We start from the raw sequence: 11,597 nt of genomic DNA, 5'->3' as shown, positions 1-11,597 counted from the left end.
TGACCTATTTTTGTGCAAAACTTTGCAATTTATATGTGAACTAAATCTCGAGCAAACGTTCCTCAGCCTTAATGAACACAGATAAAGTCGAAGTAAGCTTCCCTCATGAATCCCAAATGCAAATCAAACAGGCGGCGAGCAGGCGAGCGCATAAACATAAAACAAGTTAGATGCCTGCGCTCGCTCTTTGACCCAACATTTGTAACTGCGCTAAACCCAATTTAGATGTCGAAAAGGCAGTAAATAGTTTTTATTACATCTATACATAGTGGATTATTTCTTTATTGTTTTGTTTGTGGATTATTAAAATAACATTTGACATTTCTATTTGTGTTTGCAAAAGATACTATAGCATCAGAATTAGCGAATTACAATCTCGAGCATTGGTTTTATTTAATATCGACGAAGAAATTAATTCCTTTAAGTCGATTCTGAGATGGATGTGATGCCATATAGGAAAAGCTCGAATGAATGAAAATAAAAATTTCAAGAGACTATGCATGGTTTCCATTTTTAGAGTAGACCTCACAGATATGAAGGATGGTTATGAATTGTGCCACAACAATTCGGATGTAAAATGAGAGCCTCGTCAGATGAATATTAATCTCACTCCCGCATAAATGACAAACTTGTTATGTTTCCGCAGGCATGTTAAGCAACACATGGCCGCTGTGCAAATGACACAAGCCCGCCCACATATTTACAGTGCTGATGAAATATACACATTTATATTTTTTTAACCGGAGGCTATTGTTGAGGGAATTCAGCATCTTCGCTAACCCAGCTTTGGAAGTTGGGCGAGTAAAGCTGAGGTGTTAAAAGTTGGCGCTCTGCTCACGTCCGTGAGGGTTGTGCTGTGCAGTGATGCATCGAAGCCCTGGAGAAAAGCCGCTGCCCACGTTTCAGACTTGAAATAAAATACTGGCCTGATTATGCAGCTCTCTTCTCAGCAAAGGCTTGCTTGACATTGGCACACATGGATGGATGCGTGTATGGCCTTGATGTAGAGCCCAGCCTAAATCTAGTACAACCAAAATGGAATTCAATACATACGCAAGACTACATTAGTATCTCACTTATCGTAATGTTCCTCAACCAGGCTTAAATTTGAAAATTAATTATTTCGAGGCCATCTATCGCGACTTGAAACCGTCCCGTAATTTGCATGGAGGCAATTTTTGAATTAGCTAATTTCAAAACTTTAATGAACTGCTCGGGAATATCGGGTCCACCTGATTTATTCGGAGTATTTGACTAACAAATAAAAGCAAGGTCAAGGTAGCACAGAGTGGCAATGTGCTATGGTGGTTAGACTGAGGGGAAAAAAAAAAAAAGTGGGGGTTAAGGAAGTGATTTTGAATACCCAAACAAGTCTAAATTATGAAGGCTATTCGCAGTGTTGTAATTAGTCCAAATTCTGTCACTTTTTATGTTTACCTTCAACAAGCAAAGCTCAAATAAACAAGAAAAAGCAGGGAGAAAAAAAAAAAAAATGCATGAAGTTGTGAAACGATAATGGCTGCATTAACATGCTCTTCGATTTCCTTTGTGAATGTGTCATGGAACATTTGAGGGTCGCCCTCAACCTCTCTCTCGCACAGGTGGCGGAGACACTGGATGACATAGCAGCTGTCTTTGACAGGAAGCCACAAAGTGAAAAAGGAAGCCCCAAATAAACGCTGGCTAGAATTCCTTATATATATATTTTAAATGACTTTCCAGTGTGGTCCTTGCTGACTCAGGTTTACTTTAAATTTCCATCTATTACAATCATTTCAAAACTCTAGGACCGGAGTTGTCGGTGTTGTTTTGGTTTGAAACAATAATGGAGGTGGTCATTAACTATTAATCAGCATGTATTCATTTGGGCTGAAGCCTCTTTGTGTGGTCAGGGTCACTAACTGCGAGGGATACCAAGCATGCGTGGTGCTGTCCAAATGAGGGAATTCAAATATCATCTTTCACGAGACAGCACTGACGCTGCATTGTGTGGCAGGGTTACAAGTTCATGGCCCAGAGTTGTGCATTAGTGTGTGTGTGTGTGTGTGTGTGTGTGTGTGTGTGTGTGTGTGTGTGTGTGTGTGTGTGTGTGTGTGTGTGTGTGTGTGTGTGTGTGTGTGTGTGTGTGTGTGTGTGAGAATATGGGAAAAACTCAACCTTGAGTTTTTTGCAAAATAGACATTGTGGATATAGGATTCAGTTTACATGCTCATGCACAAGTGTCATCTTCAAATGGATGCAAAATAAGGATATTAGGATATTTAGAGCCTGCTGGTCCGATGGTAAGTCCAGATTTTATTACCATGACAACTTGCATTTGGAGATCAGGTTCTAAAGAAGTGGCTGCAGGCTGCCAAGCACATCTGAGCCCCTTTTCCCTTATGGAGACAGCTTACTTTTTGGCTTTGGTGTTTCAAACAGGGTATTCCTGCAGCCTGATTCCAGCTGTCACCTCAAGTGGCTTCAGATCTTCAGCCAAACGAGCTGCAATGTCATAAAAAAGATCATTGTAAGGGAAGAATATTTTCACAAAGAGGCAGTCGACATAAGATTCACTTGGTGTTTCGTTTTTTTTTTATTTCTTACCGTCAGGGTTGAGGATCTTCGTGGTGATTTTCAAGTGGAAGGCCCAAATGCAGGGTGAGCAAGGTCAAGGAGGAGGAGTAATCTCGAAAAACGTTTTTAAAAAAATAATATATAATATCAATAAATATAAATAAAGATGGAAAATATTTCTTTTCAAAAGAGCAAACAAGATACTGGGGTGTGCCAAAATATGAAAATAACCAAAGCCCCAAAACAAGATTCAAAGAATCGAGGAATAAAAAAAGAACAGAATTTACCAAAATGACCCAGAGTGTATTTTTCCATTTGATCAATTTATTCCCAGCTAAATTGACCATTGCATTTGGGGTCAGACTAAATCATGTGAGCTTCCATTAGACACGACTTTGTGTCAAGAGTGGCGCGTCTCCTTTCACCTCCATCCCATTAGAGTAGCTCGCACTTTTTATTCAACCTCAGCCCTTTTCCTAATCTTCCAAATGTGTTAACGGGCTAAGCGGCGCAGCCTTCACGTTTCCCCAGCTCCCCCCATTATATCAGGGCCACAGGTGGTCCCTTCCAACTCCTAACCCAGATAGATCTGTCTCCAAATGAGATCAACAGCAGCCAGCTTGGTTCTTCAGGTGCAGTGACATCATCATCCCCAAAGATGCTAAATATGAGCATAGGTCTTCAGTGTCTTTTAACTCTCAGCGGATTATTTAAACGACCCAATTATCCCTGAGCGCTATGAGAGCTGACCCACACAAGCCTCCGGTCTCAAGTGGGTGAGAAGAAGTGGGTCTCATTACGACAAGTAGACAATGTGCTAGTCTAAGAATAAAAGAATAGATGGGAAAGGGTTGAAAAGAAATGTGGAATCAAATCCAATTGTTACATGCTAAATGGAGTCATTTGAGCCCATCGTTCTTCAAAATAACACGAGGGCAATGAGTAGCGAGAGGAGGAGGGAGAACTGACTCATCATGCCAGGGGGGGAACACAGAGAGAAGAACCAAATCATCTGGAGCCTTATTGAGTATTTCCTCCATTTGATGTCATTATCGCCTCAGCGATCATCATTACGGTACGTTCCGAGGCTACAGATTAAACTCGGTGGATGAGAGGTCACACCAGGTTGTGTACAAAAAATAAGCATGTCAATATGTTGCAAGGTATTATTTTATATAAATATATATTTATATATATATTTATATATATATATTTATATATATGGATGAGTATATATATATATATATATATATATATATATATATATATATATATATATATATATATATATATATATATATATATATATATATATAAAAATACAAATAAAAAAGAGCCTGAAAGATGCCATCTTGGTAAACAATACATTTCTCCCCAAAAAATAAGAAGACAGCACATTGTATGGGTTGCATTGATGTCATTTCTCTGCTTTTTATTTTTTTTTCATTATTATTAGAAACGACTCAACCCTAGTAGTACTGTTTTTGCCTTGAATGTGGCATGCATACAAAATCAGAGTCAAAGTGTCCATGTGTTAGTGGCCAATAGTGATGATATTTAGAAGGATTTGCTATTTAATATTCACAAGATACAGTACGTACATTCAAATGAGTAGAATCCAGCATCCTCAAGGAAAACAATGCAACATTTAAAAGTACAACAACTTCAAAAGAAAACGTTGTTTTGTCATCAAATGAATACGCCCCACTTGTTAAATCATGATTGCTTGATTGTTAATCTTAGGCACGTTGTAGATTGATGAGGCGTTATGGAAGCCAGGAGGAAGCCTAACTAACCTCTTCCTGTCTTCATTTATTTCATGATAATGTTGGCGTGAACAAAAGCACAAAGTTTTCCTCCTCACTCTGTCATCCAAAAAAAGTTAAAAAAAAAGAAAAATTAAGAAACTTTTCTACAAAGGTTACTTCTTTTCATTTTGAAGTGATATGTAATAAACTAAAGGGAACTCAGTTAGGAGCCCATTTGGAGATTTTCACGGCTGTGGATTTCTTTGGCATAAACAAACGTGTTTTCCTACAACTGAAGATTTTTTTTTTTTTTTTCTATAAATCTGAAATGAAAAACAGCCACCTCAAAATCTGCCCCGTTGAACTAGAAAAAAAGTGCATGATACTGTCTGCATTTGGCTAACAAACTCCCTCGAGTCATGTGATTGAACCTCCTTCTCCTGCAAATATCTTCATAAAAGGAGCTATCCCATCATCCAATTTGTTCATCTGCAGTCACTTCTGTTTCTGAGGACTGTCCCTTCTTTTTTTTTTTTTTATTTCGAGACTGTTTACTCTACTATACACAACGTCTTGTGTACGGTTTAATGGTGGCCCCGCTTGGTCTGACATCAGGACTATCAAACTTTCAGGTACACGTCGTAAAACGACAATAAATTAAAAGTCTGTGGATAAAACGAAAGACCTTTAAGAGATTCAAGAGTCTTTTCTTTTTTTTTTTTGTTGTTACTCGTTCCCATGATATAACATTACAGTCGCTTTGTCTTAATTCACTGAGAAGTCTCTTGAGGATACCGCACTTGAATAAAGTTAGGGGAGAAACACACTAACAGAAGGTTTCCTTCATCTGTAATCCTAATCCCCGTTCTATGCCACGACAAGGCATCACGTTTATCTGGCACGAGACACTGATTAAACCTTGGAACAAAAGCCCCCCCCCCCAACATATATGATGGTAGATCCTGTGTCAGTTATTTGGAAAGGAAAGAAAATAGCGGAAGTGACACAGGCCTTCCTGCTTCACTGCCCTGGACAGTATTTTTAGGATGCTCTGCATGTCTGCTGAGACAACCAAGGCGTCAGTGTGACCCGTTTCTAGGTTGTGTTAGTTGCGTTTCAATGTTCAACTACTTGTTGGAAAACAAAAAAACAAAAAAAAAATTCTTGAAGGCAAGAGGAGCATGTTTTTGTGACAGTTGGGATTTGGTCAAACTTCAAGTCCTTCAGCCTGACAGATCCAGTAAAAAATATGTGATTTAAAAAAAAAAAAATAATAACCCAAAAAAAAAAAAAAAGATCCCATAGTATTTACATGTGACGTGCACATGTGGACTTGTGGGCTTCATCTAAGGCAAAGGGGGTTGTGAGTAAGTGTAAAAAGTGCTTGTTGAGTCTGCCTCATGCAGCTCCATTCCAGATTACTGCAAAAAGTCACCGGTGCGTTTCCTTTCAAAGAGAAAAAAAAAAGAGCACTGGCTGCTCAGGGAGCGTTTACTCCCTCTCCCTTAGGCTGCTCCCATCATATGTCTCCGGGAGGATCTCTCTCACTGGGACACGTTCAGCAGCTTGGTCGATTTATTAGGGTAATTGATAGCTAGGCTGATGGCGGCGATGTTCTTCAGAGCCTACATGACAAAATGAATAGCAATTAGTGTGCCGATCAAATAGACGGGGAGAATATTACCAGAAGATTTTGCAAATGTTTGATTTTTGTTATTTGAAATGAATCCATTTTTTTTTTATTCAGGTATTAAGTAAGCATACAAAGAGAACCATCGACATTGTTCTTTTTTTTTTTTTTCCCTCCCCCCACATTACCTCTGCACCTCTGGTCCACCCTTAGGCTGGATTTAAGGTTAAGTATAGAGAACGCAGAGGCGTGCTCTGACACAAATGATAATGGACTGTAATTAGTTACCAAATACATTAGTCCTCTGAGTGCTGCCCACACACTCAAAACAAGAGGGAGGGAAAAGGGGGAGGAGCGCAAGAGCTCTGCTGGACATCACCAGCTTGATGAGTCACTACATAAAGACACCTCGGCCTTGACTGTTCAATCGACTGAGCAGTTGTTTATGAAATTCAGCGTACAATGGGACAACAACCGGTGGCAAGGGCAATTGGAATTTCAATGGATGCCTATGGGTAGAAAAAAAACAAAGCTTACCAGTGCTGTATGATTTAAGAGGTGTTCATCGGTGGTCATTGCTAACAAGTACTCCTGGAGAATGCCCTGTGCCTGAGAAAGACAAAGATGCAACAAATTCAAATAGATGGATATTTTATGAATTAAGTGGTGGATGCTCTTAGAATGTAGGCCAAATCATTCTCACTGATCCTTTATCTCTTTCTTATTAGCAAACGTATCAGTAGAAGGTTGGAAACGCTATTGTGAACCTTAAACAAAGTGAAGTCAATGGGATGAAAGTGTCTAAATGGAGCATATGATGCCCTTTCGACACAGTCCAGACAAAGGCCTCGCTCGGTCCCCCCATCGGTCTCACAGCACTCCCAAAATGTTTATTCTGGGAAACATCCGAGCACAATTTGTACACTCAGTAGTGCGTGACATACTATTTGAATCCCTAAATATAACTCACACTTCCTGGGGTTGAAGGTTCATATATTCTCAAAGGGGTTGCTGCATGTGTGCATGTTTTCCTTCACAAAGAACAAGGACTGACGCTTTCATCCACACAACATGAAGTTAAACAAGAAATTCAAAAAGATCCTTCAAATGTTTTTTTAATACATCAACAATAAAATAATAACCAGAAAAAAAAACAAGTAGTGCTACTGCCCTCTGGTGGGTATTCACAAATACTTCACCGGTTTTCAATTCAACATTTTCAGAGGCTATAAAATACGAGATGGAATTCAATACTAACAAATAAGACAGCTGTTATTCGTGAGGTTATAATGACTTTGTAATGTCAGATCAGCAACCCCAAACCTTGTAAGCTAGCCTTCAAGAAAAGGAAACTTCCGGCTCATTGCACGTTCATAATCCATGAGACTACTATTATGAATAATTCAGTGCAAGAAGATGGATGACAGTGAGCAGGGAGCCAATGCAGCACTGTGCTCTTTGCCAGATGGCAGGGCAGGGCTTCTAGTTTACTCACCATAGCGCGGGCCTCTGCAATGAAGAAGAGCTCAGTGAGAGCTCTGTGAAGAGGTAGCAGCACATTAATACTGGTTGGATCCTGGCTCAAATTGTTTTCCATGGACATAAAGAGCTGCCATAGAGGTCGAAGTAGAGTCAGCTCATAAGCTCTGCGGTGAAAAGAAAAATCAATCAATCCATATTTAGTTGTGGTTTAATCAAACACAATAGTTCACGCAATTAATTAGCACACAGTCGAGATTCATAAAGGTGACAAGGAGTATTTTCCTTTTTTTTTGTCCTATAAGAAATAAAAATATGTTGCCAATCAAAACAAGAGATGCAGTGTCGTGTCTCGCAAAAAAACCCCCCCAAAAAAACAGCTGTTTGGTTGAAGGACATCCGCTCTAACCTTGGGAACACATCACGAGTGTATGTTGTTGGACTTTTGACCAGATGGAACCAGTCAGTCTGCACACAGGCAAATTCCTACACGCAATCTTAACCACGGACAACGCGAGGCATTTACGAAGGTTTTTATGCAAAGTCTGCTCAAACAAATGCAAAGGAGGCTTGATATAATATCCGCATGAAGGAAACTCTTAGTCTCATGATGTTGTATGCTGACAAACATTTCTAATAATGAGAATCAGAAGATGGAAGTTACTAATATTGTATTGATTTTTAAATACACTCACGTCTGGGATTGACACTGCAAGAGGCGGAGCAAAAGGTGAATGGCTTTCAGTCTCTGGTTCCCGGTCTGACGACAGGCCACGCCTACTTGCCACTCCCATATGTCAGTCAGTGGCAGTTGAGCGAGCACTTGCTCATCAGCCAACATTTGCTTCAGGATCTCAAAACCTGACGCAAAAGCACACAGAGGGTGAGGGAAGAAAAAAAAAAAAAAAAGAGCTAACAAGATGAGCCATCATGAGATATCTGTACCTGTCTGGAAACGACCCCTGTGACCCCCTGTAATTGTAAACTTGTAGCCCCACTCCGTGTTGCTCATGTCCGACATAAACTTGTAGTACAAGGTATCACCTGAGAAAGTGACGTACGCACAAGTAAGAGCTTGACACTCCAAATAAAAGGGAACTGAGGAAGAGGAGCCTCACCTGGAATTTCAAAATCAGACCATTTCTGTGGAGAACCACTGAAAATGTGGGCATCCTGAAGGAAATCGCCGCTGCTGGACATAATGAATTCATCGCAACCTTCTTCTGTGTGGCAACGGGAGTCAAATTTGATTGACAAGTAAATGGCCCCTGGGATGTGCACCTTGTCCTGAGCAAAAGATGGATGCAAAATTCGATTTTACAAAAAAATGTTGGCGATGGTGTAAAGAAAAAAACAAAAACAAAAAAGTCAACTAGCTAAATCCACGTACCTCAAAGTTGGTGTTGTTGTCATACGGGTGCTTGGATTCTCTTACTTGCACCGCCATCCCCGGCTCTTCCATAAACTGACAAGCCGTGAGAGAAAGACTACACAGCATACTCTGGCTGCATCCTTTCAATACTCTTTGGAGAATCTAAACAACAAAAGTATATTTTTAGACTCAGTTGGAATCCAATTGACAAGAACTGCTGAGGCTCCTCCCACTTGTCACCTTCTCCCACAGTAGCCGCTCCTCCAGCTGCATTAACATGTCCAGGATGTAGGCCATGTGAGAAGCGCCGTTCAATTCCAAGGCCTCCTCGCTCAGCGGCGCTTCGGCGGGCCAGTCGGCCAGAAGGGCGGCGAGCACGTGGCGAGCGTACAGCGTGGAGATGGCGTGGTTGACTTTCACCAGGTACTGACGAACTGCCTTATTGCTGCGGACGTCCAGTTCTTTGTGTAACAGCGCCGAGCTTTTTGTGCGCCGCTGTTTGGCGTAACTGATCTGCAAGTCGCTTTCCGAGTTGGTGATGAGCCTCTGCGTCACCGCGTTCACCTCGTCAGTGGCTTTTTCGCATTGACTGGGTTTAGACTGCAAAAGGAATAGATTCAGAACGATGATGACACTCTCGCCATTTCTTTTCTGTTGAAATTTCAATTTAAAAAATCATTTCTTGGCTAATGACTCACAACGCAAGATGCCACAATCATATCCGTGTCGACGGCTTTGGTGTTCCTATCCTCGGAGTGAGGTCGTCTGGGCGGTTGCCATTTCTGAGCTAAAGTGCGGATTGTATCGTCGGTTTTTATTTCCTCTCCGTCAAATCTGGAAAGGAACGAGAATGTCATATAATCGGGCGGGGAATCTTAAGATAGGAAATGTCTTTAGACTGACCTCTTGTGCACCTCCAGAAGGAAGGAGTCGGTTTTTTTCATCTGCAACTCGTACATGGCTCTTAGAATGGGAAGAGGGGTGTTCAAGGCATTGTTGGTGATCTACACGAAAAAAAAAAAAAAAAAGTATTCATATGTAACGATTTTTTTTCCTCCATTTCTTTTTCTGAAGGAGTTTCCCCTCATCACCTGGAAGCAAGTTTTAGTTTCCTCATCTAAACCTTCGAGCGGATCGAGCCTGTTGACATCGCCGTCATCGGCTATGCTGCTGGAGTGGTCGGAGTCGTGCTCCTTGTCTTGCTCTCCTTGATCCCGCTCGGGGTCCTGAGCCATGGAATGGATTTCCCGCTTGGAAGAGTAGAGCATGATGGAAAGAATTTCTAGGTCTCGTAAGAGCCACAGCTTGCTGAAACCTGTTCCCTTGCTGCACTTGCTCACAAGCAGCTGGGTTAATCCCGACTGCCGAATGGCTTCCTGAGCTTCCGTCACGCCGTTCTTCTACACAAAAGAAGGAGGCAAGATGAAACTTTTCAGCGTGCACATTCTTTATTTTGAGTTTTGGTACCTTCAGTGTGTTGTAGAGTCCTTTGAGGGCCAAAGAGAGGACCCAAGAAGCCTCCACAGCATCAAGAGATCCATTTTCCTGACTGCTCTGCAGCAGGTGGCAGATGATGGAGATGAAGTTGTTCAGATAGCGGCTGACGAGCGTCTTGGGCAAACACTGGCCCTCACTTTGTCCTACGAGGCATGCTGTAGAATCCTGAGACTGAATGAGTTGGTAATCTTTGACTAGAAAAGAAAGAACCCACAATAAGCAATGTTACACTTTTTTTTTTCCCCCCCCCAAATGAGTGTGCTTCAACACACTGACCTGTTTTTCTCTTGCGAGTTTTTACATCCACCACTGCTGCTTGGTTTGTTTCTGTGAAGTGCTTGAGTAAAATCATGGTGTGGTGTTCATTGGCGTTGTCAATAAACACCGTCTGCGTGCCAACGCACAACACCTGAGAGCCGCAAGAGTAGTTGATATTTGTGCAAGGCAATTCAATCAAACGTGTGGTACATTTTGCATTTCTTACCTCGGGGAAGCCAACCAACACCAGTAGGGTGAAGAGGTTGGTGCGTTTCAGAGTTTGCGGCAGCTGCTGAATACAATGATCGGTGAAGGCGGCGATGACGGTGCTCCAACCGGAACACGTGTTCAGATCGTGTAAAATATCCGCTACTGTGCACGCCCAATCCAAACCAATACGACTGTGGAATTAAAAAAACAAAAAGAAAAGAAAAGAGAGGCTTCATCCCGGCATAACATTCTCAGGATTTTTGGAATAGTCATAATACATTTGCGAGAAATAATACGAGTCTGTGGAGTCAAGAGTACAATACCTGTCTAAGCAAACAGCTCCCAAGCTGAAGAGCAACTGGGTGGTCTTCCATCCATGAGTGTCACCGATAGCCGCCTCGCCATGCGTCAGCAACTCGTACTTGTCTGTGAGGGCTTCGGTGACAGCCCCGTCGGCCTCCGCGGGAGGGATTCGCATGAGGAGCTGTCCCAGAAGCCCCAGGGTAAGATGGTAAGTCTCGTTAAGAGAGCCGGCATTGGAAATGACTGCCCTGAAAAGTTGGTGCAGGATGGAGCTGACACTGGGCAGACTAAAAGTCTTCTCCTAAAAGGAAGGGAAACATAAACTATTCATAAGAAAAAATCCTTTCATGAGAAATCTACCGTCAATTCCCCGACTTACTTGTTTGACGGACGGTAGCATGGCTGCTAGAAGTCCCAGGATCCTCTCTCTGGAGCATTCTGCAAAGACATGCTCCTGGAGGGGGACCTTAGGAAGCCGATCACCCGTCTCCTTAACCGTATCTGATGCCGGAGAGTTGACGGCCAGAATCGAGTCGGAAGCTAT

At 41.9% G+C, this 11,597-nt stretch overlaps 1 protein-coding gene across 3 annotated transcripts in view; it reads right to left on the bottom strand.

The window, feature by feature from the left end:
- Nucleotides 1–3,985: 3,985 nt before the first annotated feature.
- zzef1 (zinc finger, ZZ-type with EF hand domain 1) overlaps nucleotides 3,986–11,597 on the bottom strand; it is an 18,992-nt gene continuing 11,380 nt past the window's right edge. For all 3 annotated transcript variants that reach the window (XM_085935395.1, XM_085935396.1, XM_085935397.1), the window contains exons 39-54: nucleotides 11,433–11,593; nucleotides 11,074–11,354; nucleotides 10,767–10,941; nucleotides 10,559–10,691; nucleotides 10,253–10,476; nucleotides 9,877–10,185; nucleotides 9,689–9,789; nucleotides 9,484–9,619; nucleotides 9,026–9,385; nucleotides 8,804–8,947; nucleotides 8,532–8,700; nucleotides 8,359–8,457; nucleotides 8,109–8,274; nucleotides 7,430–7,580; nucleotides 6,472–6,543; nucleotides 3,986–5,929 (exon numbers count right to left, since the gene is read on the bottom strand). In XM_085935395.1, the coding sequence (XP_085791521.1) occupies nucleotides 5,849–5,929; nucleotides 6,472–6,543; nucleotides 7,430–7,580; nucleotides 8,109–8,274; nucleotides 8,359–8,457; nucleotides 8,532–8,700; nucleotides 8,804–8,947; nucleotides 9,026–9,385; nucleotides 9,484–9,619; nucleotides 9,689–9,789; nucleotides 9,877–10,185; nucleotides 10,253–10,476; nucleotides 10,559–10,691; nucleotides 10,767–10,941; nucleotides 11,074–11,354; nucleotides 11,433–11,593 (2,762 nt within the window). In that variant the 3' untranslated portion in view covers nucleotides 3,986–5,848. The remainder of the gene's footprint in view (nucleotides 5,930–6,471; nucleotides 6,544–7,429; nucleotides 7,581–8,108; nucleotides 8,275–8,358; nucleotides 8,458–8,531; nucleotides 8,701–8,803; nucleotides 8,948–9,025; nucleotides 9,386–9,483; nucleotides 9,620–9,688; nucleotides 9,790–9,876; nucleotides 10,186–10,252; nucleotides 10,477–10,558; nucleotides 10,692–10,766; nucleotides 10,942–11,073; nucleotides 11,355–11,432; nucleotides 11,594–11,597) is intronic.

The sequence above is a fragment of the Syngnathus leptorhynchus genome, chromosome 17, assembly GCF_054491065.1.
Source record: "Syngnathus leptorhynchus isolate UIUO chromosome 17, UIUO_Slep, whole genome shotgun sequence".
NCBI classification, from domain to species: Eukaryota; Metazoa; Chordata; class Actinopteri; order Syngnathiformes; family Syngnathidae; genus Syngnathus; species Syngnathus leptorhynchus.
The sequence above is the reverse complement of the archived record's forward strand: the minus strand, read 5'-3'. Positions and strand labels throughout refer to the sequence as shown.